The 26,601-nt window shown below is 38.0% G+C and overlaps 1 protein-coding gene across 1 annotated transcript in view; it reads left to right on the top strand.

Moving 5' to 3' along the window:
• ARL8B (ADP ribosylation factor like GTPase 8B) overlaps positions 1-26,045 on the top strand; it is a 54,540-nt gene extending 28,495 nt beyond the window's left edge. Inside the window, exons 2-7 of the mRNA XM_061396352.1 lie at positions 12,740-12,820; positions 14,160-14,233; positions 14,865-14,958; positions 18,435-18,502; positions 18,813-18,883; positions 23,956-26,045. Coding sequence (XP_061252336.1) covers positions 12,740-12,820; positions 14,160-14,233; positions 14,865-14,958; positions 18,435-18,502; positions 18,813-18,883; positions 23,956-24,005 — 438 coding nt within the window. The 3' untranslated portion in view covers positions 24,006-26,045. The remainder of the gene's footprint in view (positions 1-12,739; positions 12,821-14,159; positions 14,234-14,864; positions 14,959-18,434; positions 18,503-18,812; positions 18,884-23,955) is intronic.
• Positions 26,046-26,601: the final 556 nt, after the last annotated feature.

The following is a 26,601-nucleotide window of genomic DNA, read 5'->3' as shown; positions in this document are numbered from 1 at the left end:
TTGTAGCTTTTGGTTGGTTCTAGGAATCTTCCTTTTAAGTTTAATCATGGAAGTCTATTTCAGGATTTGAAGGAAAAATTTTTGTTTTTATACTTTTTTTTGAAACAGGCTCTATGTGCACACACAGAAGGGCATACAGTGGAAAATAAGTCTCTCATTTTAGTTGCCTAAATACCCAGTTCTTCACCAAAAGAGGGAAAGAAACTTTTAAATAGAGGAAATTACTTATTTGCTTGGGCACATGTGCCCATGGTGTGGAAAGTCAAACTCTTGACAGTGGTAGTTTGCAGCAAAGTCAGGATGTGTTACAGGATGCCAAGCAAGGGAGTAGGAGGCAGGCCTCAGATCCACTCTACTCAGTGTTGAGTTAGGCTTTATTTTTTGATTTCTAAAGGAGGAAGAACAAAGAGGCTGGGATTAATCATTGTCATGTGACATTTCTGTGACATTACTTAATTGTAGATTTGGGAGTCTGGTTTATGATTATCTGGCCAGATGGTCCATGGCTTGGGGGCCTGTTGGCTCATCTTGCCCTGGAGAACAACCTGAGTTTGTTTGTTAGTGATGATATGTGTGATAGTAGTTTTAGGACATTAATGATGTTATCAACAGTAGCAGTTTTAGTCATCCAACTCTGGTTGATTAGTGTTTAGTTAGCACAGAATTGAGGTGAGAGGTTCCATGAAAGGGAATAAGGTTTTGAATAGAGTAATCTTAAACTTTGTAAGGGAACTTGGTTTTAGGGAGACTCAGTTTCAAGTATGTTCGTTTCTGGGCTCTCTGTTCTGTCCATTGATAAATGTGCCTATTTTTGTGCCAGCACCGTAGTGTTTTGGTTACTGTAGCTTTGTAGAGTAGCTTGAAATCAGGTAGTGTGACATCTCAAGCTTTGTTCTTCATTTCAAGATTGTTTTGGCTACTTGGGGTCTTTTGTGTTTTCATATAGATTTTAGAATTATTTGTTCCAATTCTGTGAAAACTGTTATTGGTATTTTGATAGAGATTGCATTGAATATGTAGGTAATCTTGGGTAGTACAGTTATTTTAATATTTACTCTTCCAATCCACAACCACGATATGTCATCTTCCATCTTGTGTCATCTTCAATTTTTTTTTTAATTAAGCTTTTTATTTTGTATTGGGGTGTAGACAGTTAACACTGTTGTGATAGTTTTAGGTGGACAGCAAATATTCCATTTCTTTAATCAGTGTCTAATAGTTTTCTGAGTAAAGGTCTTTTACCTCCTTAGGCAGACTTATTCCTAGATATTTTATTCTTTTTGATGATTTTCTTTTTCCTTGCTTTCTCTTTCTTATAGTTCATTGTTAGTGTGTAAAAACACGACAGATATCTGTATATTAACTTTGTATCCTTCACCTTTACTGAATTCCTGATGAGTGTTTTGGTGGTGTCTAGGATTGTTTTATATGTGGTACCATGTTACTACAGTGACAATTTTACTTTCCAATTTGGATTCCTTCTGTTTCTTTTTTCGTGTCACTTCCTTAATGAAAAGGTATTTGTTAAAAAGGAAGGTAAAAATGAAAAAAGTAGGTGAATTGTTTAGAGACTTCCAACCAGTATGATAGTATGAAGGCCTGAAATGTGGAATTGCAGCTGAGCTATTTCAGATCCTAAAAGATGGTGCTGTGAAAGTGCTGCACTCAATATGCCAGCAAATTTGGAAAACTCAGCAGTGGCCACAGGACTGGAAAAGGTCAGTTTTCATTCCAATCCCAAAGAAAGGCAATGCCAAAGAATGTTCAAACTGCCACACAGTTGCACTCATCTCACAAGCTAGCAAAATAATGCTCAGAATTCTCCAAGCTAGGTTTCAATAGTATGTGAACTGAAAACTTCCAAACATTCAAGCTGGATTTAGAAAAGGCAGAGGAACCGGAGATCAAATTGCCAACATCTGTTGAATCATAGAAAAAGCAAGAGAGTTACAAAAAAAACATCTGCTTCACTGACTACACCAAAGCCTTTGACTGTGTGGATCACAACAAACTTCGTAAAATTCTTCAAGAGATGGGAATACCAGACCACCTTACCTGTCTCTGAGAAGTCCTTATGCAGGTCGAGAAGCAACGGTTAGAACTGAACATGGAATGACAGACTGCTTCCAAATTGGGAAAGGAGTACATCAAGGCTGTATATTGTCACCCTGCTTATTTAACTTACATGCAGAGTACATCATGTGAAATGCTGGGTTGGATGAAGCACAGGCTGGAATCAAGATTGCAGGGAGAAATGTCAATAGCCTCAGATATGCAGATGACACCACCCTTATGGCAGAAAGTGAAGAGGAATTGAAGAGCCTCTTGAAAGTGAAACAGGAGAGTGAAAAAGCTGGCTTCAAAAAAAACAAAGATCATGGCGTCTGGTCCCATCACTTCATGGCAAATAGATGGGTAAACAATGGAAACAGTGACAGACTTTAGTTTCTTGGGTTCCAAAATCACCTCAGATAGTGATTTCAGCCATGAAATTAAAAGACACTTGCTCCTTGGAAGAAAAGCTGTGACCAACCTAGCATATTAAAAAACAGAGACATTACTTTGCCAACAAAGGTTCGTCTAGTCAAAGCTATAGTTTTTTCAGTAGTCATGTATGGATGTGAGAGTTGGACCATAAAGAAAGCTGAGCACCAGAGAACTGATGCTTTTGAGCTGTGGTGTTGGAGAAGATGCTTGAGAGTCCTTGGACTGCAAGGAGATCCAGCCAGTTCATCCTAAAGGAAATTAGTCTTGAATATTCATTGGAAGAACTGATGCCGAAGCTGAAGCTCCAATACTTTGGCCACCTGATGCCAAGAGCTGACTCACTGGCAAAGACTCTGATGCTGGGGAGGATTGAAGGCAGAAGGAGAAGGGGACGACAGAGGATGAGAAGGTTGGATGGCATCACTGACTTGATGGACATGAGTTTGAGCAAGCTCCAGAATTGGTGATGGACAGGGAACCCTGGTGTGGTGTAGTCCATGGGGTCGCAAAGAGTTGGATGTGACTGAAGTGAACTGAACTAATGCTAATCCCCACCCCCCAACCCTCACGCTTCTGAGTTTAGAATCTGCTTGGTCCCACATGTGAAGATTATGTAGGATAATTTTTTTTTAATGTGAAGATACAAATGTATTTTACAGATGTATAGTGGACTTTTGATGTTCATGGGAGAAATACATCCAGACATTAATGACTTGATAAGTTAGCCAATTCTGTATATGCTCAAGCGCTCCAGGACTGATTTCTTTGGGAGTCCTTTTTTCACATTGTTATTTATTTATTTTTTTTCACATTGTTATTACATCATCAGAATTTCTGACTGAGTGAAAACGCTGCACTGTGATGTGGTCGCCCAGTGGTTGACTAGGATGCTCACTGTCAAATTGTTCTACAAACTAGTTGAGTTTTCTTCAGCAGTTCTTTGGAGATACTGTGTTGGCACAAAAGTTCTTTTAAGTTTTTCTGTAAGATGGTAATGGTACAAGACCCTGAACGAACTTTTTGACCAACCCAGTAGATGTGTAAAACCATTACTAATGTGCTGTTAATGCAAGTTATGATGAAAATTATGATGGATATATGAAATAGTAATCAGACTTTTTGAAGTGAATTTTCTTCAGGAATAGAAGTTTGCAGGAATGAAGGTTTTCAGGCTTCTAATAGAAGTTGTGGGTTTGAGGACATTTTAATCCTCAGGAGTTGTCTTTGTAAAGGAGATTGCTGCAGAGTAGCTGTCTTGGTATTAGCAGTGCTAGTGGTAAAGGACCCGCCTGCCGATGCAGGAATCATAATGAGACTAGGGTTTAATCCATGAGTTGGGAAGATCCCCTGCAGGAGGGCATGGCTACCCACTCCAGTATTCTTGCCTGGGAAATCCCACGGACAGAAAATCCTGGTGGGTTACAGTCCATAAGGTCACAAAGAATTGGTTATGACTCAGCAACTAAACAACAGCCACAACTCCTATTGGACCATAAAGAAGGGAGTGAGCAGTCATAGGTGTTTGTGAATCAGTACAACTCAGATTCATCATCTATGTCTGCTGCTGCTGATTGGATCATCTTGCAGCAGAGTTTTAGAACTAGCCTGCCTCCATCAGAACATCCAGACCAGAGTTCATAAATGCCTCATCTATGTGCATAAGACAGATGAAGGAAGAGCACAGCACTCACTGTGCCCAGGTGGAAGCCGCTTCCAGTCAGTTGGAGTTGGCAGAGCAGATGGAAAATATTGACATCTAGAGCAGAGTCTCCACAGGGGGCCTGTCCATGCCAGATCCTAAGGATGCTTTTTTATCTTTTTGGCTAGTGTTTTTGAAGAGTGAGAAGCTGTTTTGACTATTGTTGCAAATTTTGTCCTTTTTTGAAGGATAATATTATAAATTTATGATTTTGCTGAAGGTTTTTATTACTTGATTTCCTTCAGAAAAACAACTTAGGAGTTTAGTTTATTTGGAGTTATAGCTCTTTTTCAGAATTTGGGCCATTTGAAGATGAGAGGCCTTAATTGACCATGCCCCTAAGAAACCTGAAAATTTTGTGTGCTACTTAATTTTGTTTGATAACGACTGAAGAGAATCCCTCCATCTTAAAACAAACTAAAGTCAAAACCCACTGGGATTTTGAGAGATGTTATTCTTTGGTTAGTAAGATTTAACTCTCAAATGAAGCTTAAATATGTCCTTTTAAACTGATGTCCTGTGGGAAGGAATTATGTCTGTAGTTGGAAGTAATTCTGGGTTTGCGCTTAAAACTGATAACAAATTACAGTTTTTTCGGAAATTAAGGAAAATTGTCCAAAGATTTCTAAAAAGAAAATGAACATGATATGATCCTTGATATACCGCTGTACTGAATGATTATACCTTTTCTAGCCCCTTAAAAAAAGAGAGCCTCAGATATGACATATGTGTTCACAGTGGAAACTATGAAGTGCTGAGAGAGAAGAGAAGAATATGTATTAAGTGGGATAGTTTTCACCCAGAAGAGGAACTTAGACTTGGGAGAGCACACTGTGTTTAATTCATTTCCCAGCTTATACATAAATATTAAAATATAGAAAATCAGAGTAGATTTAAAAATGCCAATTTCAAAGCCTAGAGGCTTTTCCTTTATATAGAAATGATTAAATATGGATTTTTCTATTAGAAGACATTTGTAAGTCAGTATCCTTTTAGAACATTGAAGGACAGAACTAGATTAGCAGTGATTTGTTCCTGAACTAGTTGTCATAATTTCTTAAGATTGAATCTGTTCATGAGTTTCACTAATATTATAGTAGGAAATTTATTTTTTTAATTCTAGATGTGTCCTAGATATGATACACAAGAAGGTGATATTTGATTATCCTGTTTAAGAGATCTTTCTTTGGAAACAATTTCAAACTTACAGAAAATTTGCAGGAATGAAAGCACTCCAAAAAACATTTATAGACCCTTTGTTGAGGTCAGACATGTCATCTCATTGCTGTAGCCTTCATGTACTGTGTATGTCACCCTGTATAAGGAAGATCTCTGTGTGCCATGCCCATTGTTCCTAGATGTTTACATTTGTATTTTCTGAGTTTAGGAATATTTTCTTACGTGACTAATTTAGTTGCCAACTTTATTGTGTTTTTTAAAAAATGATATCTCATAGATGTTATCTATCACTGTTTTGTCAGTTGACCCAGTAATGTTGTTGATAGTTTTTTTGCTCCCCAGCAGAGGATCCAGTCTAGGGTCAGGTACTGCATTTAGACATCCTGTCTCTTTAGCACCTTCTGTCTAGTCTGAAACATTTTAGAGTTTTGATCTTTTATGACATTGGCATCTTTGAAACTCCTCCTCTCCCCCTGCCTTTTAAATACAGCGTTCCTCTGTTTCGGGTCAGTCTGACGTTTGTTCATGATTAGATTTATTTTATGCCTTCTCAGTTGAAATACTTGGATGTTGTGTCCTTATGGTAATACTTCTTTGGGCACATGAAGTCCATTTGAGAAGTCCATGTGAAGTCAAGATTTTGTCTTGATTTCTTCATTGTATAATTACTTGTTTTTCCCTCTGCAGCTGATGAGTGGTTTGTGAGGTATACTTTAAGACCGTTTAAGGAATGGAAATACCTTATTCCTCATCAAGATTTTCTCCTAGATCTACCTTTCATTTTAAATAATTCCAGCAAAAGTGGGTTGCCATTCTTTTTTTTTTTTTTAAACTATTGTAGTTTGAAACATAAGAGTAATATTATTAGCAGTAATTTAACTTATTAGTGAAATACAAGAACCAAATAATGATACAAACTAGGAAAATGGGTATTAGTAATGAGTTTTCCAATTGAATTAAACGTTCTTGGAAAAAAAAGTGAATTACTTGTATGTTTGTTTGCTTTATCTTACTTGTCAAATGTGTAAATTTTGGCAGTTTAAATGATTTGCGTCATAGTTATGTTGTTTAAAAAGAGAGACGACTGCTCTGCTTAGCATGTGAAAGTAGTTTCTTTTGGCTGAGAGGAGAAATGTAGTCTGAATCTTTTGTTCTTGCTGTTTATCTCATTCTGTCTCTACAAAGTATCTTGATAACTAAAACCTTAAAAAATAAAAAGATTCTTAGAGAAAAACCTGTGAGAGATTTGTCAAAGCAGGCATTTTTCCACTTGTGTTTAAAGTTTATTGAATTGGATCAGACTGCTGCTAAAGAGAAACAGATCAAGCAAAGAGAAGCTTCTCCCATGTTGTTCACAGCTTGATTTCTGCATTTGTTCATTTATGAGAGCAACTGTAAAATCTCATCTGTTGCATCTGGAATCTCTATTTTAAAGCACTGAAATGTATGGGTATTTCACTGTGTTCTCACAAGTGTCAGAGACCATGGTATATGAGCAGCCAGTGCTTGCATGGTACGTTTCTACCTTAATCTGGTTACAAAGAATAAACACCTTCCCCATTCTTACTGTCTTAGAGTATGGTCAGTGAAGTGTCCTTTCACTAGTACAGGTCCTCTGCCTCCTGTTTCTGCCTTCCTGGGGTTAACCATAACCTTGGTTCTTCTCTTTCCTTTTCTTTTTGCCTTACTCATGCGATCCACAGTAATAAATTTAGGTAAGCTCTGTGTACTGGAGTTGACGCAAATAGAACTTTATGGGACAAGGTCTGCTTTTAGCCTTTGGTATACTAATGATTTTGGGGGGAGAAAAAGTCACATTTTTCCTACTCTTGAAGGCATTCATCACTTAACTATATTTTATTCAATTTTAATTTTTTTTAACACCAAGAACATTTTATATTGGGTTATAGCTGATTCACAGTGTTGAGGTCATTTCACTTGAACAGCAAAGGGGGCTTAACTATCCATGTACATGTATCCATTCTCCTCCAAACCCCCTCCAATCCAGGCTGGTACATAACACTGAGGAGAGATCCTTGTGCTGTACAATAGGTCTTTGTTGGCTATCCATTTTAAATGTAGCAGTACATTTTAAATGAGAGGCCTGTGAATAAGCATAAAATAAAAAGCAAAGACATTACTTTGCCGACAAAGGTCCGTCTAGTCAAGGCTGTGGTTTTTCCAGTACTCATGTATTGATGTGAGAGTTGGACCATAAAGAAGGCTGAGCGTCAAAGAATTGATACTTTAGAACTATAGTGTTGGAGAAGACTCTTGAGAGTCCCTTGGACTGCAAAGAGATCAAACCAGTCAACCCTCAAAGTTATCAACCCTGAATATTCATTGGAGGGACTGATGCTTAAGCTGAAGCTCCAGTACTTTGGCCACCTGATGCAAAGAACTGATTCATGGAAAAGACTGATGCTGGGAAAGACTGAAAGCGGGAGGAGAAGGGGACGACAGAGGATCACATGGTTGGATGGCATCACTGACTCGATGGACATGAATTTGAGCAAGCTCTGGGAGTTGGTGATGGTCAGGGCAGCCTGGCGTGCTGCAGTCCGTGGAGTCTTGAAGAGTTAGACACAGCCGAGCAACTGAACTGAATTGAACTGATGAATAAACATAAAACCATAAATGCTAGAGCTGTAAGTGACTTTGGAGATAGTCTTCCAATTTCCTTTTCTTCTAGTAAGATAGCTTAATCCTGAAGGTAAGATGACTTGTGTGTGGTTAGTAATTAGTGTAACTGGTAATAAGATTCCTCGATCTCGAGGGTATTTTACCATCTTATTTTGCTTCAAATTTATTTTGTCCCAGCCAAACAAATTCCAGAGATACAACCTTGTGACTCTAGGTGTGCATAATAGCTGCAGTTTCATCCATTGTCCCAAAATCATTGTGAGTGCCACTCATGATCTTGAATTTGTGTTAAGTGAAGGTCAGTTTATATTTGATATGCTATTTAAGAAGACAGGTATGAAAACATATTTTTATTTCTCTTTACAGATGTTAAAAATAATGTGACTTTGAGCAAATAGCTTAACCTGTCATTGCCTTGGTTTTCTCATCTGAAAAATGAGGATATTGCCACATATTTCATAGGGTTGTTATAAGGATTTAAGTCAGTTAATATTGATTAATATTTACTGAGTATTTAGACCAGTGCTTCATGCTATGTAAGTATTTGTTAAAATAAAGAGCATGATACACAATTAAGTAGTATTTTTAAAACATCTACTTGTTTCCTAAATTGCTAGTCTCAGTTTAGTGGCATTTTGACAGCATAGAAATAAATTCTGTTATTTAGAGCACAACTGCCAACTGAGTGGTTTAGTCATTCAACACAAGCTTTGAAAAGTGACAATTAAGATTTGACACTAAGAAAGAAGTAGAAAACGCTTCCAAATTTATAAAGTTGTTGTTCCACAAAATCCATTCATCAAAGCCAACAAATGTTTTTTGAACAATTATGCTGTACTCAGGACATTTGGAATTAAAAACCCAAAGATACGATTACCTAATTTTCAGCCTTTGCAGGTTATCAGTGGCAGGTGAATGAGGGAAAACTATGGTTAACATCTGCCAGCAGTGAGAAGTAATGGTGAAGAAAGAGATGAACAACTAAGACAGTTCAGGGTCAGCTGAGTATACTGCAGCCCCTACATCATGATCGTAATCATACAATTTTACTGCCAGAAGGGCCTGTGAGGATTATGGAGTTTAGTTTTCTTGTTTTACAGTTTGTAAAATGACCCTGAAACACCAAGAACATATTCAGTCATATTCCAAGGATTGTGAAAAGTTAGCCAAGTATGTACTGCACCTTAGAAAGCTTCGTGTGCAAGCTGTTGTAGAAGTTTTGGTACCAAAAAACTTCAGGTTTGATTTCTGCCTGCCTCATTATGTATAGCTTCTTTTCCTAATGATACCAAATAAATGAGGCATTGTCTCAGACCTCTCCTCAGATATTAGTTAAAGCCTATTATAATTCACAGTGGCGAACTTTAAGAAAAATAATCAACCACTGTTGAGCAGTGTGACCTTGGGAATTTATTTCCTGTTCCATAAAATGATAATGATTGCCTTCACTTACGTCACACAATTTTTTATAATTGTAAAATGCACAAGATATAAAATTTACCATCTTAACTATTAAGTGTATAATTCAGTACTAATAAGTACATTCACATTTCTTTGTAGCCATCACCACTCTCCATCTGTAGGACCTTTTATTTACCCAGCCTGAAATCCCATACCCACTAAGCATTAACTCCCTGTTTCCACCGCTCTAGCCTTTGGCAACTACCATTCTACTTTCTGTTTTTATGAATTTAACTACTGTAGGTTTCTCATATAAATCGAATCATGAAGTTTTTGTCTTTTTTGTGCCTGGCTTGTTTCACTTAGCACAGTGTCCTCAAGGTTCCTCCATGGTGTAGCATGAATAAGGTTTTAAGGCTGAATAGTATTACATTGTAGGAATAGACCACGCTTTGTTTATCTGTGCATCATCAGATGGACTCTCAGGTAGCTTCCACATTTTGGCTATTGTGAATAATGCTGTGAGCATGGTTGTATAAATATCTCAGATTCCTACTTGCAGTTATTTTGGGTATATACTCAGAACTGGAATTGCTGGATCATGTGGCAATTCTATTTTTAGTTTTTTGAGGAACTGCCATATTGTTTTCATTCTCCCACCCCTGACAACTACTGATCTTTTTATTTACTGTTTTCTTTTTTTTTTCATAATATCATATTGTTGGAATCATGCAGTATGTAGTCTTGCCACATTGGGTCTTTCATGAAATATGCATTTAAGGTTCCTCCATGTTCTTCGTGACTTAGTTGCTCATTTCTTTTTAGTACTGAATAATACTATATTGTCTGGATGTACCAGTCTTATCTGTTCACTTACTGAAGGGCATCTTGGTTGTTTTAGGTTTTAGCAATTATAAACAATGATGCTGTAATCATTTAATGTGTGGATTTTTTTGTGGACTTAAGTATTCAAGCCCTTTTGGTAAATACCAAGGAGTGTGATTGCTGGGTTGTATGGTAAGAATACGTTTGGTTTTGTAAAATACTGTCAGCTGTCTGCCAAAGTAGCTGCACCATTCTGCAAACCTATCAGCAGTGACTGAGAGTTCCTCTTGCTCCACATCCTCATCTGCATTTGATGTTATAAAAAAATACCAGATTTGGGCCACTCTAAATGGTTTGCAGTGGTATCTCATTGTTCTGAATTGCATTTTCATGGTGACATATGATGTGGTGCGTCTTTTCCTGTGCTTCTTTGCCATCTGTGTATCTCCTTTGGTGAGATCTTAGGCTTATATTTTAGTTGGATTGTTTTCATATTGTTGAGTTTTAACAGTTCCATTGTATATTTCCAGTAATAGTCTTTTATCAGGTGTCTTTTGCAAATATTTTTCCCCTACTCTGTGGCTTGTTTTGAGTCTCTTTGACATTGTCTTTTTCAGAGCAGAAGTGTTAATGAAGTTATTAGCTTATTTCCTTTATAGAGCATGCCTTTGATGTTATCTTTGCTCATGTTTTAATCAGGTTATATGTTTTATTCTTTTGTCATGGCTAGTTTTGATATATGTACATTTGATATCACAACTAAATCTTCACATATAAATCATATATGTGAAAGTTCTGAAAATTATACTGTTTGACAGGTGAAAATAAAATAGTGATTATGGTTATATTAACATTTTTTCTAAAATTAGCCCAAATGCCACTGAACAGTAGGGGAAAAGAAAAAGAAGTAGAACATTTTGGGGGATATGTAGAAGAAATTAGCCTGTGAAATTGGAATTCATTGTGCTCAGTACTTGTAGACATTTTGAAATGAATGTGTGGCTAATAGTTGGCCGATGTTAGGGACTTTAAAATAGTCCCATTTTGTTAAAGAGCCCCGTGTTGATAACGAGTTCATATTCCCAAGTCGCAAAATACATAATATATAAAATCAGTATTAATGTGACTCATTAGGTGTACTTCACTAGAGGATATAAAGAATGTTGAGTGGACAGACATATGTGCTTGGGTGGAGAGACTTGGTTCAATATCAAGAGTTGATAAAAGGCAGGCAGTATTGTAACAGAAATAGTTACTTTCTAAAGTTTATTTCAAATGTGAGCAATGAACCACATTTCTAAACATTCCAAATTCTTGATCTTCTATTTAGAATAATATATAGATAAGCTACAGTAATTTGTGTAATCCTAATTTATTTCCAATTGGAAAAAAACAGACTAATGGAAAAGAATTGAGGACTCAGATATAGAACTTCCGCTATATGAAATTTGCCATTTCACGTCAGTCTAGTCAGGAAAGTGTGGATTTATAGATCCATTTGTAAAATGGACCTTTGTTACACTGTGTAATCATAAACATTTAAAAATATAAATAGTATTAGAAGATACTTAATTTTGGTCTCTGACAGGAAGGTTATAAACCAAAAAGAGAATGGAATTGAATAGAATAGAATCCTACATAAAAGGAGGATCATCTTTATGAAAAAACATTTTGTAAGCATTATTAAAAAGCTGACTCAGAAGAGCAACAGTGAATTTTAACAGTATTGTCAATATAATTTCAGTGCTACAAATAGAAAACTCTGACCATTTGCTTCTGATTTACTTCTACCTTGTATACAAAAATGTATGTATAGGTGGAGGAAATTTACATAACAGATTTCTTAAGTAGTTGTACAGTATTTTTCTTAAACTTAAAAATATGTAAAATTTGCATTAGTTTCGAAAATATCTTTAAAAGGAGAATGTCTATGAATGAAAAAAATGCATCTTTTCAAAATCTCTGGCTATCAGGAATATTTTCTTAAGGTTACCATCACTAAAAAATTAGTTACTTGCTTAGAGCCGAAGAATTGATGCTTTTGATCTGTGGTGTTGGAGAAGACTCTTGAGAGTCCCTTGGACTGCAAGGAGATCCAACCAGTCCATTCTAAAGGAGATCAGCCCTGGGTGTTCTTTGGAAGGAATGATGCTAAAGCTGAAACTCCAGTACTTTGGCCACCTTGTGTGAAGAGTTGACTCCTTGGAAAAGACTCTGATGCTGGGAGGAATTGGGGGCAGGAGGAAGAGGGGACTACAGAGGATGGGATGGCTGGATGGCATCACCGACTCGATGGACGTGGGTTTGAGTGAACTCCGGGAGATGGTGGTGGACAGGGAGGCCTGGTGTGCTTCGATTCATGGGGTTGCAAGGAGTCGGACAGGACTGAGCGACTGAACTGAACTGAATATGGGTACAGAAGTAAAGTTGATGTGAAAGGTTGTACAGTGTTGCAGTTTTAATAAGTAACAATTAGTCTAACTTCAGATGTTTTCTTTCATTCAGTCAGGTCAGTTCAGTGAAGATATGATACCTACAGTGGGCTTCAACATGAGAAAAGTAACTAAAGGTAACGTCACAATAAAGGTACGTCAGCTGCTTGCCATACTTGACGTAAATTGTTAGCACATACAAATTAGGAGTTTTCCTGTTTGTTTCTTTTGGTTTTTACATGAGTATTGGCAGTTCTTAATTGGGCATGTTCCAAAAGAGTATAAATTAATTTTTTTCCTTCTTTCTGTAATAGATACAAATGTTTAAGTGTTGAAATGTTAAGTCTCATAAAAAACTTTGCATATGGGTTGGCAAAAGTAATATTTGGGATTTAGATGTTCCTAGGAAATAAAAATCCCATCTTCAGAGTGTTTTGAATGTAATATTGCATATATTTCATGAATAATTTATGTTGAAAGAGAGTAACTGTTTATAATATTGGTAACTTAGTATTGTATTTATGGTAGCAAATACGGTAACCTAGTTTTCCTTTCTTTACTACTAAGCCCTAAAATTAAAACTATAAAACAGTAAAAAATTAATTAGTTTAACATAATTTTGTTTCTAGAATAAGTTTGATAGGTTTGCATTGTGGACTGTTGGACCAGTTTTTAATTTATTTTTATTATTTTTGACTCCTTTGTTCATGTGGGGAGTTTTGCTTCTACAGCCTGAACCCTTATGGCCGTTTTATCCAGTTCTTGTGGCTCAGAGAAGGTGTTTACTAAATTCTTTCTGTAGCTTATCTAATGAAGCTTCTAATGTCTCATGTGTATGTCATTATGCATGCGTCCAGTGTTTGTAGCTAAACTGGAAGCCTTTTGAAGATAAACATCATGACTTAAGACCTTTACATAGCCCTACAGAGTAGCCATAATGGTGAAATGACTGTAGTCGGTGGCTTTCATATGGATAAAATAATTTTATATAAGAAAAGCACCTAGGTAGGAATATTTTCTATGTTATATACGGAATAATTGAAAATGATTACATTCTAATATATATACCCCATCAGACAATTAAACTCTTAATAGATTCTGAATGAAGTGTTTTTTTTTCTCTTGGACTTCAAATGTGGATGGTGCATGATCATGCAGATTCTAAGAGTACTATTTTTTAAAGAATAGGTTTTCAGTATTGGAAATCTATTGGTTAAGAGGCAAAGAAAGTGTTGCCCCAATATGAAATCTTTGCCACGCAGCACGTATTAGATCTAACGTAAACATATTAAATACGGACTTCAAGTTCAGAAATGGCCCCAAGAACTTCCACGTCAAGAGCTTGTTTGAGCTCAGTTTTTTCCAAAGCAGTTTGGCTCTCACATTGTGGAGCTGAGCATATCTGCTTCATTTTTTCTCTTCTATCTGCAGCTTTTTTCTTCACTGTGTTATTTGAAATATTGTTATTAAGATTTGTCTATCTTGATTTGAAGATTTGGGACATAGGAGGACAACCCCGCTTCCGGAGCATGTGGGAACGGTACTGCAGAGGAGTCAATGCTATTGTGTAAGCTGCCTCCCTTCCATCCTGACCCCCTGGTCCCCCATCTCCCCTTATAGTCAGTTTAGGTTTCAAGGGAATAAGTCATTTTTCATACTTTTAAAGGCTTAATTTTAATTTCTGGCAGTAAAATCTTTTTTAGGTATTTTCTTAGTATAATTTCCCATTAACATCAGACTTTAAAAAGTAATCATCAAATGAGACTTTTTTTTTTCTCTGTGTTGCTAAGAGCTAATGGATATACATACATGTTTTACTGTCATGTCTTAGCCCCCTAAAGAACAGTCTGTTTCTCTGCTTATTTTATTGATGTGTAGTTGCTTAACAGTATTAGATTCAGGTGTACAGCATAGTGATTCAGTATTTTTGCAAGTTATATTCCATTATGGGTTATTGAAAGATAATAGGTATAATTTCCTGTGCTATATAATATATCCTTGAAGCTTATCTAATTCTGTATATAGTAGTTTGTATCTTTAGGACAGTCTTAAGTATTTTGGGGTGATAGCCTTTTAAAATCTAGGACTTAATTTTGATCAACAGTTTCAGTAGTATAAATTAAGAAAATTAAAAATTTGTTCATTGTGATCATTAAAGAATATGGTGGAGGCATTTTGAGATCACTTTTTTTTTTAAGTTACATGATAGATGCTGCAGATCGTGAAAAGATAGAAGCCTCTCGAAATGAACTACATAATCTTCTAGATAAACCACAGTTACAAGGAATTCCAGTAAGTATGGTTAATTTCACATTATATGATTATAATATTTGTAGTTATTAAAAGTTTAATTATGCATTTTTGTTAATTATGTTTGAAATCAGTAGAGTGTCTTATTTGTTTTAAAGTCTGGAAAGCTTCTATTTACTGAGTATCCATCATATGCTGGGCAGTGTGCTATTTAGTCATTTCTTAACAAGCTGTTCAGTGAACTGTATGTAGTAGAAGCAGTGGTTAGTCCTGGGGAAGTAGTAGTGAACAGAAGTAGATAGAAACATGCTTCCTGCCATCATGGAGCTTATGGTTTAATAGGAAACTAGGTAGATGATATGAAAATGGCTTGAATAATGCAGCTCTGATAAGTGCTATGAAGGAGAGATTCAAGGGGCTTATGGAGTTGTAAGTTACAGGGCAGATTTGATACAGTTTGAGAGAAGTAGGAAAGATTCCCCAAGAAGTGCTACTTGAGCTGAGGTGTGAGGGATGTGTAGGCATGTGAGGGATGTGACAGTTGGAGGAAAAGAGAGTTGCAGGCAGAGGATCTTAGGCAGGAGGAAGTGGGGTTTGCAAGGAGGCTGGTGTCTCTAGAGTGCTGAGCAGAGTGGGCGGGAAGAGCATTGTGAGCCTGTGACAGCAAGGGTACTTCAGGAGGCTGTGCTGGGTGGGACTGGGTGTTTGAAATGCTCAGACTTACCTAAATCATTCTTACTTCAGTTTAAAAAATGGATTGCACGGGGACTATTCCCACATGGTGCTATGGTAAAGAACTCACCTGCCAGTGCAGAAGACGTAGGAGACACGTGGGTTCGATCCCTGGGTTGAGAAGATCCCCTGGAGAAGGGCATGGCTACCCTTTCCAGTATTCGTGCCTGGAGAATCCCTTGGACAGAGGAGCTTGGCGGGCTACAGTCCATGGAGTGGCAAAGAGTCAGACACAACTGAAGCAGCTTAGCATAAGGAAGACAGTTTTAGGAAGCTATGGAAACAGTTTTCAAGTTCAAGACAGTTTTGAACTTGTCTTGGCAAAATAGAGTACCATGGATTGGGGTGGTCATAGACAAGGTTGTGAGAAGGAAATAAATGTGGAGGCTGTTTAGGAAGACAGTCCACCAGACTTAGCAGGGAAGATAAACAGGATAATTCCTAGTTCCTGGCTAATATGGTTAGATGGGAGGTGGTGCCATTTGTTGAGTGAAAAAATGCTGGAAAAGGCCTAGGCTTTACCCTCATGACAAGGTCATGAGTGTCAGATCTCTGAAGTGTGTTATCTCAGTTAATCTTCACAGTGTACTGAGGTTGATGGTGTGATCCCTCCTGGTAACAGTTGTTACTTGCTCAGGATCACATGGCAACTAGTGTATTGCACAGCCAGGTTTGAATCTGTTTATTTCTGACTTCAAGGCCTGTCCTTTTCCTTCTGTATTAACTAGTTCTGCATATTGTTGTTCAGTTGCCTAGTCATGTCCGACTCTTTGTGACCCCATGAACTGCAGCATGCCAGGCCTCTCTGTCCCTCACCATCTCCTGAAGTTTGCTCAAATTCATGTTCTTTGCATTGGTGATGCCATCCAGCCATCTCATCCTCTGACACCCTCTTTTCCCTCTGCCCTCAATCTTTCCCAGCATCAGGGACTTTTCCAGTGAGTCAGCTGTTCGCATCAGATGACCAAAATATTGCATACCATAAGTAAAAAAAAAATCTTGTTCCCCATGAGAGTTCTTAGTAGCAAACAGTAGAAAGCTGTTTAAGTAGAGAGGAATTCATTGAAACAATATTGGGTAGTTTACAGAGTCTTGAGAAGGCTTCCCATAACCGTGTTGAGAAAACACACTGGAACAAGGGAAGGCTGAGCAGCTTCTAGGACCACATCCAGATTGACATCATACAGTAAGTCTGGTGACCCCACGCAGTTGGTGAACACCAGACACAATCACTCCAGTTGGAAGAGCATTTAGTTGATGCCCCTTCTGTAGCAGAATGGGTTCAATATTCCTGCTTTCTTGTAAAACTGGCTCTGCATTCAGAGTTTTGGTTGATCGTAGATTATATGTCCATTCTCTAGCAGAAAAGAAGGCTGGAAAAGAAAGTATCTACAGAAGCAATAGCTTTATTGGGAGGCAGAGTCATAAGGTGGAAGATTTCTTTGTTTTTTTTTTTTTGAAAGACTTTCTTAAATGTAGGAAGAGGACTAAGATGCCAGGCGATCCCAAAACTGAGAACTGATCACAAATGACCGGGATGTATTTTTTTTTCAACTCACATAGATCCAGGTTGAGAACCTGAGGTGACTTAGTAAGACTAGTGAAAGTGTTAGTCACTCAGTCGTGTCTGACTCTGTGACCCCATGGACTGTAGTCGTGAGGCTCCTCTGTCCACAGGATTCTGTAGGCCAGAATACTGGAGTGGGTTGCCATTCCCTTCTCCAGTGGATCTTCCCAACTCAGGGATCAAAACCTGGTACTTGCATTGCAGATGGATTCTTTACCTTCTGAGCCACCAGAGTTTGGAAAGGGGTAAGAATGGGAGAAGGGAGGACAGGCTGCCCAAGGGTGCTGAGATTTGGCTTTTGGCTCTCTGACCCCTACGATTTCAGCATTCTTTCAAGAGCTCTTGGTGCTCCTTGCACTCTGTGCATCTTTTCTTGGCTCTTTCTTCTTTGTGAGAAAAAGAGTCTAGGGCCTGTGAGTAGAATCAGTCACAGTATCTGGAGTTGAGGGTGGGGGTGGGACTTGTATTAAGTGAAAGAACATAGGTTTGACACGTGTTTGACGAGGCGACAAGGTAGCCATGGTGTGCACTCTCCTAGGCTTGGTCAAAGATACAAGTTCTTGGAGAACATTGACTCAGAGTAAGGATGTTATCAAATACATTATGTGTACTCATAGTTTTTGCTTTTTGTAAGGCAGAAAGGAGATACCTAGGAAAGACAGATGGTTTTGGAATGCCCCTCTCCACTTTCCTCTTTTTGCAAAGCACATCAAGTAATCACATGACACATTTGTTCTCAGAGTTGATGGCTACTGTATTTATCCTGGTTCCCAAACTTACCTATTGTCTTAATATTTATACATGATATTTTATAGGATGGATATAGAATTTTAAAGTCTTATTTACATGTTTACTGTTAGATTAATGCCTAACAGGTAATAGTGGTTGAAAATCATGCCTCTACCCTTGGCAGTTAAGATCATATTCACATTTTGGTGAAGATTTGTTAAGAAATAACAGAATGCATACCATAGACTTAGAATATCTTAAATAGAAGTTGGTAGCCACGTATTGAATTAGACATCTGCGTAGCATTAATAGAAGTTAGAGTAAATGCTTATTTGAATTACGAAGTGAATGAGATAGGCCAGTGGTCATGTAAATATGCTTTTAATACTGTGGCATGCAGTAACCTCCTAATTTTACTGTGGACACATGTGAATATGCTTCTGTGACATTTTCTTACATAAAATTTACTCCGTGACTTTTCTTTTTAAAGGTGCTAGTACTTGGAAACAAGAGAGATCTTCCTAATGCCTTGGATGAGAAACAGCTAATTGAAAAAATGTATGTCTTAAGAATGAATGATGGTTTTTTTTTTTGTTTTTTTGTTTTTTAATTGGTTCTGTTTTGCTCACAAAATGTACTATTTTTTTGTTTTGTTTAGCTTTGCTCCATTATTTAGTAATGATCATAGCCCTGTTTTGGGGTAGATAAACTTGACATACTAGAGAAGTAAACCCGTAAAATTTTATTAGTAATAACATAATTTCTTCAGTATAATAATTTAAAAGAACAAGTAATATTGAGCATAGAGAGACAAGATGACAATTGTTTTAAAAGCCCAGACTTACTTTCCTAATTCTGCTTCTTACAGGAATCTGTCTGCTATTCAGGATAGAGAAATTTGCTGCTATTCAATTTCTTGCAAAGAAAAGGATAATATAGGTAAGAAATGACGGATATTTGTGGAGAAGTTGATATCAGTAGAAGGGATATCTCTTTCTTTTTACTGTTTATTACCTTTATTTCTGTTTACTTGATTTCTCCTATAAAGTACTATTGCTTTTGCCTCAGGAAAAAGAGTAGACATTATACCTTTTAGCAACAAATACAGTATCCTGACTCTCCTCTGTGCTATTTAAAGAAGTAAATGCAATAAAGACATGAGATTAATTATGTGCTATCAGCTTATTGCATTTTTGCAGAGCTAGTGTCTTAACTGTGCTTCATAACAGAATGACGTTCTTGAAATAAGACTTAACAGAAGTTGGTTTATAGACACTGTAAGGATTTTACATTTATCAAACCAGTATATTACTGCAGTATGTTAGCACTCGCAACTATAAGCCAAAAATAACCCTTTACCTACTTAATATTCTGTATTAATTTCCTAGGACTGCAAAGTACTACAAACGGGGTGGCTTAGAAACAGCAGAAATTCGTTCTCTAAGGTTGAGGAAGGTAGAAGTTTGGTATCAGTGTCAGCAGGGCTGTGCTCTCTATGATGGCTCTAGGGGAGGATCTTTCCCTGCCTTTTCCTGCCGTGGGGCTGCCAGCAGTCTTTGACCCTCCTTGATTGTAGCTTTGTATCTCCACCCTCTTCCTCTGGCTTCAACATGGCTTTCTCCTCTGTCTGTATGTCTGAAGGTCTATTTTCTCTTCTTACAAGGACAGATGTTACTGCACTAGGGGCCAACCCTAATCCAGAATTACCTCATCCTGTGTCTGCAAAGACCGAATTTCCAAATAAATTCTGAGGTTCTGGGTGGATGTGAATTTTTAGTGGTCACCATTCAATCCAGTACAGTATCCGTAAAGAATAAATATGTCTGACTCAACTTCAGTCTCTTAATTTGGTGAGGTATTATTTAATTAAAGTGTATTGGCATGGAGAAGATCAGAAAGTTAAAAAAAGAAAAGAAAGAGAAGTGTTTGACAAGATGAAAGGCTTTTCTGTATTAGCTGCTCAAGTGAAAAGACCCGTAACAGTGCAATAAAAAATACTCCCTAGTAAAAGATAACTTTGTCACAAAAGCTTCTCAAGCCATCTTGTCTGGCATGACAGACTCCACTGAAGTCTGAAAGGAGAGTTTGATGCCTGTGCCTTGAAGCAGATGGGTAGGAACCTAGGGATTTTCATGGCTCCTCACTTCTCCCAGTTGGTGGTCACTGGTGAAAAATTTTCTCTCAGTGGGTCACTATAGAAAAAGAGGCTCTCCATCAGGGCTGCATTGTGACTAGAAATAGCGTGGGCTTTGGAGTAAGGCAGCCTCAGTGTGGAACACCTGGTCCTAAGTTCCTTTCTCATTGGCCTTGGACAGAGCACTTAAACTCCCAGATTTCTGCATTGTACTCATCTGTAAAATGGGGATGGTAGCAGCAACTTCAAAACTCTCTTGCAGGAGTGAGTAAAAAAATGAATTGCAGTGTTTAACTTGTGGGGGACATCACAGGAGTATATTCGTTTTCTCTTGCTGCTGTCAGTCAGAAGCCTGTCACTGACCTTATTGAGCTAAAGTCTAGGACTAAAGTTACAGGCGAGCTCCTTCTGGAGACTGTAGAGGGAAGAATCCATTTCTTGGCCCTTTTCCTCTTCTAGAGAGTGCCTGCTGTCTTGGCTCATGGCTCCATCCCCATCTTCAAATTCTCTCTCGCTCACCATTCTTCCATAGTCATTTCATCAATTAAAAAAGTATATCAGAATAAAATGTAATAAATCAATAATGCCAAAACAGTGTGTTTAAAAGGTTTTTTGACACTTTTTCTTTAGCCTTTATTCAATATGTATTGTTTCTCCCTGTACTTAACTTTTTTTTCCAGTCATTTCCAGTCTGTATCTCAGCTCCTGCCCTTTTCCCCTCAGACCTGCTCTAATTCGCTTATAGTAATGATGGTTTTTGTCACTGATTCTGGGCTTCCTTTAAAGATCACCCAGAGCAGTCTGAGCCCACTACATTGCTGATGGACACAAACTCTCCTCTATTAATTACATAGAATAAGTGACTTGTTATTTTGGGATCATCTAGCTCATTTGAGAACAGACTGTTCCAGCAATTAGGGTTACTTCAAGTTTATTTAAAATGTTTTTCCTATATTGAGGGGAACTCTTTTTAAGTTTTAAGCTGTGCCCCCAAGAGAGCATTTACTTACACAGCAGAGGTTTTCACGGAGGGATTATTTTTCTCCCAGAGACATTTGGCATTTTTTCCCCCTGGAAACTCTTTCAGTTGTCTTAGGAGGAGAATGATGCTGGCATCTAGTGGGTGGAGACCATAGTGGCCTTAAACATCCTCTCGCCTCCAGAGCTGAGAAATGTTCGGCCTAAAATGTCAGTAGTGGCAAGATTGAGAAACCCCGTTCTATACTAACCAGGATTTTTAGTACGTTGTGCTATTCTGTAAATCCATTACTCCCTTAAAACCCTTATTTTCTGCTGTGACAAACTAGTCAGATACTTTGCTCATTTATGAAGGAAACGCAGGAGAACTGATGAGACCTTCTTAATGCTTTTTAAGCCTAATCTTCACAGTTTACTTCAGAGCTCCATGGTCACCAGGTTTGTGATCGTAGAACTCCTGGTTCACTTCATGTTATTATCAAGCTCAAGGAAACTGATCCACTGTTAACTAGATTCAAAATTAGTTTGTAAAGCCTATTTATTTGGAGCGAGAAGTGCAACAGCCAAGTCAGGCTTCTTGAGTGAAAAATCTCAGAATACTCTCCTTAATTTCAGCTTTTGTAATATATTTTAGTACCAAATTTATGAATTTTCTAAATTGCTCCCTAAAGTATTCATTGCACATGGGTTGGGTTGTGTGTTATACTTGCAGCTTTCTAATGGGGAGCATGAGGTCCCTTAGTTTCATTAGTAATATGTCCTCAACCTACGCATCAAGTGAAGTCGCTCGCTTGACTCTTTTTGACCCCGTGGACTATAACCTACCAGGCTCCTCCCTCCATGGGATTCTCCAGGCAAGAAGAATACTGGAGTGGGTTGCCATTTCCTTCTCCAGGGGATCTTCCAGACCCAGGGATCGAACCCGGGTTTCCCGCATTGCGGGCAGACTCTTTAACCGCTGAGCCATCAGGGCAGCCCTACGCATAGGGTAGATTATTTCAGGGAAGATGGTCTTTTTGAAGATGGTTGATACTTGTGGCCTTATCATAGAGGTAACTACTCCTTCATCTGAATATCTTACTTTTTGCCTTTTAGTCTGGTCTTAAGGATTCATCTGTCTTTAGGGTGTGACTTAAGTCCAGTGTCCATAGGTTGGTTGGTTGGTTTTTACCATGTGTTTCTTAAATACTTAAACCTTGTCATTTCACTTTCACATTTCCCTTTGCCTCCTTTCAGTTCTAGTGATTGTGGCTTTGCTCATATCACACACTGCTGTCCTCCTTTTGAAGTGCAAATGACCTGCTTCAACATTATTTCCCCAACTCTGAACAGGTTGTGTCTGTTCACATCTCAGCTCTAGGCTCTTCTTTATATACAGTGTTTGGCTTACAGTTTCTGTAATGAATGTTAGCTGGAAAATTGGGAGATTGAATATTTTCCAGGCTTGGAGAAGAGAGTGCTGCTTCTAGTAGATGCTTGGGTATCCTTTATGTGGGTAACACATTTTAAAGAACTCAAGGGATAGTAATTCAGTGTTTTGATTTAGCTGCCTTCTGTCAAAAGTGCTTTTCCTGCCTATTCTCAGCCACTGTAGCTTCAGTTGCCACCTCCACAGTGGTATCTCCATTTCTTTCTCAGATCTGTACAGCTGAAACTACCTGCTGAACGTCTCCATGTGTTAACCTTCTGTACCTCAAACCTCATGTGCTCACTGCCAAATCCTTTGTCTTTTTCTTTCCCAAATCTGTTCTTCCTTTAGCCACTGGGTTAGTCAGCAGCTGCATGATAAACACACTTATTCAGGCGAAAAGATTATTTCTCACCCACTGCATTTGGTCAGTCCTGTTAGTTCTGTATTTTAAATATGCTTCCTATTTTATTCGTCTGTTCTTACAACACCCGATGTGCTTCAGGCCTTTGTCCCTTTGCTGTTCGTGTTGTGAATGATCAGTCTCTATACCAGCAGCCCTCCCAGGTGCCCTCCTCTGTTGCCATTGTTGAACTTGCTACAGTGAACTTACAGTTTACAATAAACAGTATAGCTTTCCTGCTTAAAATTCTCCAATGACTTCCTATTGACTTGAGAATAAAATCCCAACTTCCGAGCCTCTTAGAATGGCGCATAAGGGTATCTGGCTCTCTCTAGGCCTGTGGTGCTCAACTGAAGACAGCTGTGCTCCACAGGGGCTGTTTGGAGATCCCTGGAGACATGACTTGTTTTCACAGCTGAGGGTGGGGGTGGTAATAATGGCATCCTATGGTCGGGGTTATAGATGTTGCAAAATATTCTACTATACACAGGAAAGACTCTCCCCTCCACCTTCCTAGCAAAGAATACTCAGCCCCCAACGTCAGGGTGAGCTTGAGAACCTCTGCTCTAGCCTTAGCAGTGAGCGGCATCCCTTCCCCATCCCTGCGCTTCAACCACCTATCACTTGTCATCCATCCAGAGCTCAACATTTTGTTTATTCTTTTGCGCTTTCTTATGCCTGGAATTCTGTGAGGGCCATCCTCCAAACCCAAATGATACTTGGAAAGTAGAGAGGGGTTCTCCCATCTCTTTGGATTCCTGGAACTTCACATACAATACCTGATCTTACAGGCAATCATTAAACTTTTGAATGAATAAAGAAAGGCACATGCTGTTCTGTACACAGTTTAACTTTTAAACTGGAGACTGTTCAGTTCTTCGTGTTTCCAGATTAACCTCTCAAAGGTCAGGTAATGAAGAGGAGTAGTACAGATACAGATATCTATGTATTATAGTAGTAGAGAGGCAGAAAAGAAGAGGGCGGGCCTGACATGCTTTGAAATAGCCGCATTTTAAATATTATCTTTGATATCTCGTTTCTTCACTTTGATGTCTTAACATCTTCACTTTTTTTCCCTCCATCTTTAGATATCACACTTCAGTGGCTTATTCAACATTCAAAATCTAGAAGAAGCTGAAGCATCTCCTGAAGTCTTCCAGTTCTTCCTGGCTCTAATCCTAGAATTATTGTCCGTTCCTCTGAAGTACTTCCCAGAATACGGTCCTTCCTAAACCCAAGAAATTGCCTTTTTCAGAGTTTATTTCTCATGTGCACTGCTGAAGATGTGTATCCCTAATCCATCATAAAGAATCAGCTAGAGTTGTCATGATAAAGTCAACACACACAAAAAGACTTCCTATACATACTTGTCTTTAACAGTGTGTAGAGCTTTTTTTTTTTAAACAAAACAAAACACACTTTTGACCATCTTAAATCAAGAAAAATTGCATACTTCTGGTCTTTCTGGGCCAGGTTTTTCTATTGGTTTTCGGTAAATGTCTATCTATGATATTTCATTATAGAGTCCAGTAGCTTAATACTGATACTGACTTGATACAGCATGACGTTTCTAGTGCCACACACAGTATTTAGCAAACCTTTAGCCTGACTCCTGTGGGATAGAAACATGATGTTTATATATCTCACAAATGCATGTGAAATGTATAATTACACCTTAGGAATTTAAAAAAATGGTCTGCAAAGAGTGAGCAGAGGCACCAGATGAATGTTGTTATTGGTTCTTTACACTGGGAAGATCTTAGGCAATGAATTTTAAACACATTCTGCTCTGTGAGAATTCTTCATCTCCAGAAGGCAGTTGGGGGTACGGGAGGAACTGAGGCATGCTGTTTTGTATCTGTCCAGATCATTACTTCTATATTTTTTCTCCTTTTTTTTTTCCTGGTTCAACACACTTTTTTAAGGGGTTGGGAATTGAAGATTTTCTCAAAAGCTTTCATGAATTTAGAGCATTCCAGCCAATATAATAAAACGTGTTAAGAATGTCAGACTGTTCACACACCTGTTTGTTCTTTCTCTGTCCAGTTATTAAACCAGTGTTGCTGCATGACACTCTAATTCTTGACTTTTTATATCCAGTCGTAAAGTTGACTTTCAGCACAATAGATACTTAGAGACAAATAAAAAGTCTTTATTTTTCTCTCTTACCGATACAAGCTTTGGCACTGTTTTGTCTGGTGCCATTGGACATCCTGATTATTGTGACAACTCTAGACCTGCCTGCTTTCTCTGATGTAATCATGCCCAGTGTCCGCAGGTTGTTGAATAATCACACAGAGAGTGGAGGAACCAATGCTGTCTATTGTTTGCTTCTATGCTACGGAGATGTGTACAGACTTCCATGAACATGTTTTGTAGCTTAGTTATCTCCATACACATAAAGGGACATATGAAAACTGGATCACTTGTAAATCGTTACTTACATAGCCCACTGTAGTAGCTAAAAGTCTGTGGTACACCTGCTTATGTGTTGCCTCACACTGTGTGTGATTTTGTTTCCTTTGTTAAGCAGCACTCATGTAGACAGTGCATTTCCAAACGTGTTGAGCACTCAAAGTGCAGTCAACCGTAAGTTCTTTTAATGATAACCAGTTTTAATTTATAGACTGCCATGGCCTTAAAAATATTCTGTACAAAATACTGCACCGTGTTGCACGGACACTACTTGCTTTCCTCCACTCACATTTTTATGAGTAGAACCTCAGCTTTTAAAATTCTGTTCTTACTCTGATGCATGTTGCATACTTCCCTGATGGGATGGATGGTTCTGTAAACAAAGGGATATGTAAACTTGCTACTATGTATCAACACCATTAATGGTCACTGTGAACCATTACAAAGAATGTGGCAACTTGCTTGTGCCTGAAAGGAGGAACCAGAACTAGAATGTGTGACTTTGCGGGACCGCATAGGTTCGTTTAATTGACCTACAGCTAAACCGTAATGTTTTTGTGTGTCTCTTCATTGCTTCCAGCGTTTCAAGACATCTAGACACTACTACCAACATTTTCCTGTGCACTAACTTCTGCATGTGAAACTTAACAGTTACTGAACTTTGTAAATACGTGAATTTTTTTAATTTAGGTGGATGCATTTTTTTTGTCTGTTTACTGCTCTTCTCAGCTTTATTCAATAAACTTGCATTTTGAGGGTTGTATTGACAGTTTGAACTTAAAATATGCATCATGATGGAAGGTGCTGACACATTGGAAAGGGGTTGGAAAGATACCATGAACACAGTCTGTAGAACATGTGCTAGAAAGAAATCAACTCAGCTGTCAAAGAAGTGGGTCTGTGGGGCAGTTAAAATTGAAATAAGCACTTAAATATTCACAGGACTGACATTGCAACTTGTGGGGTGGAGGCAATGATATTGCTTGTAATGGGCTTCCCTGATGGCTCAGTGGTACAGAATCCACTCCCAATGAGGAGACTTAGGTTTGATCCCTAAGTCGAGAAGATCTTGTAAACTGTCATAATACACCAAATTTAGGACTTTTTGAAAATAAGTGGCAAGAGCTAGTTAAGCATTTTGTAATCCAGTTTTTAAAATCATAACAGAACTATTAATAAACTGAAATTGCAAGACATGTCTCCTTACTGACTTCAGTTCCAGAATGAAAAGATTTAAAAGTATCAAACGTGATTTTCCCAGAGGGGCACACTTCTAAAGTAAAACATTTGATCTGTTTTGTTTCGTATGTTATCTTTCA

This window comes from Bos javanicus, chromosome 22, assembly GCF_032452875.1.
Source record: "Bos javanicus breed banteng chromosome 22, ARS-OSU_banteng_1.0, whole genome shotgun sequence".
NCBI lineage: Eukaryota > Metazoa > Chordata > Mammalia > Artiodactyla > Bovidae > Bos > Bos javanicus.
This window is presented reverse-complemented; position numbering and strand designations above follow the sequence as displayed.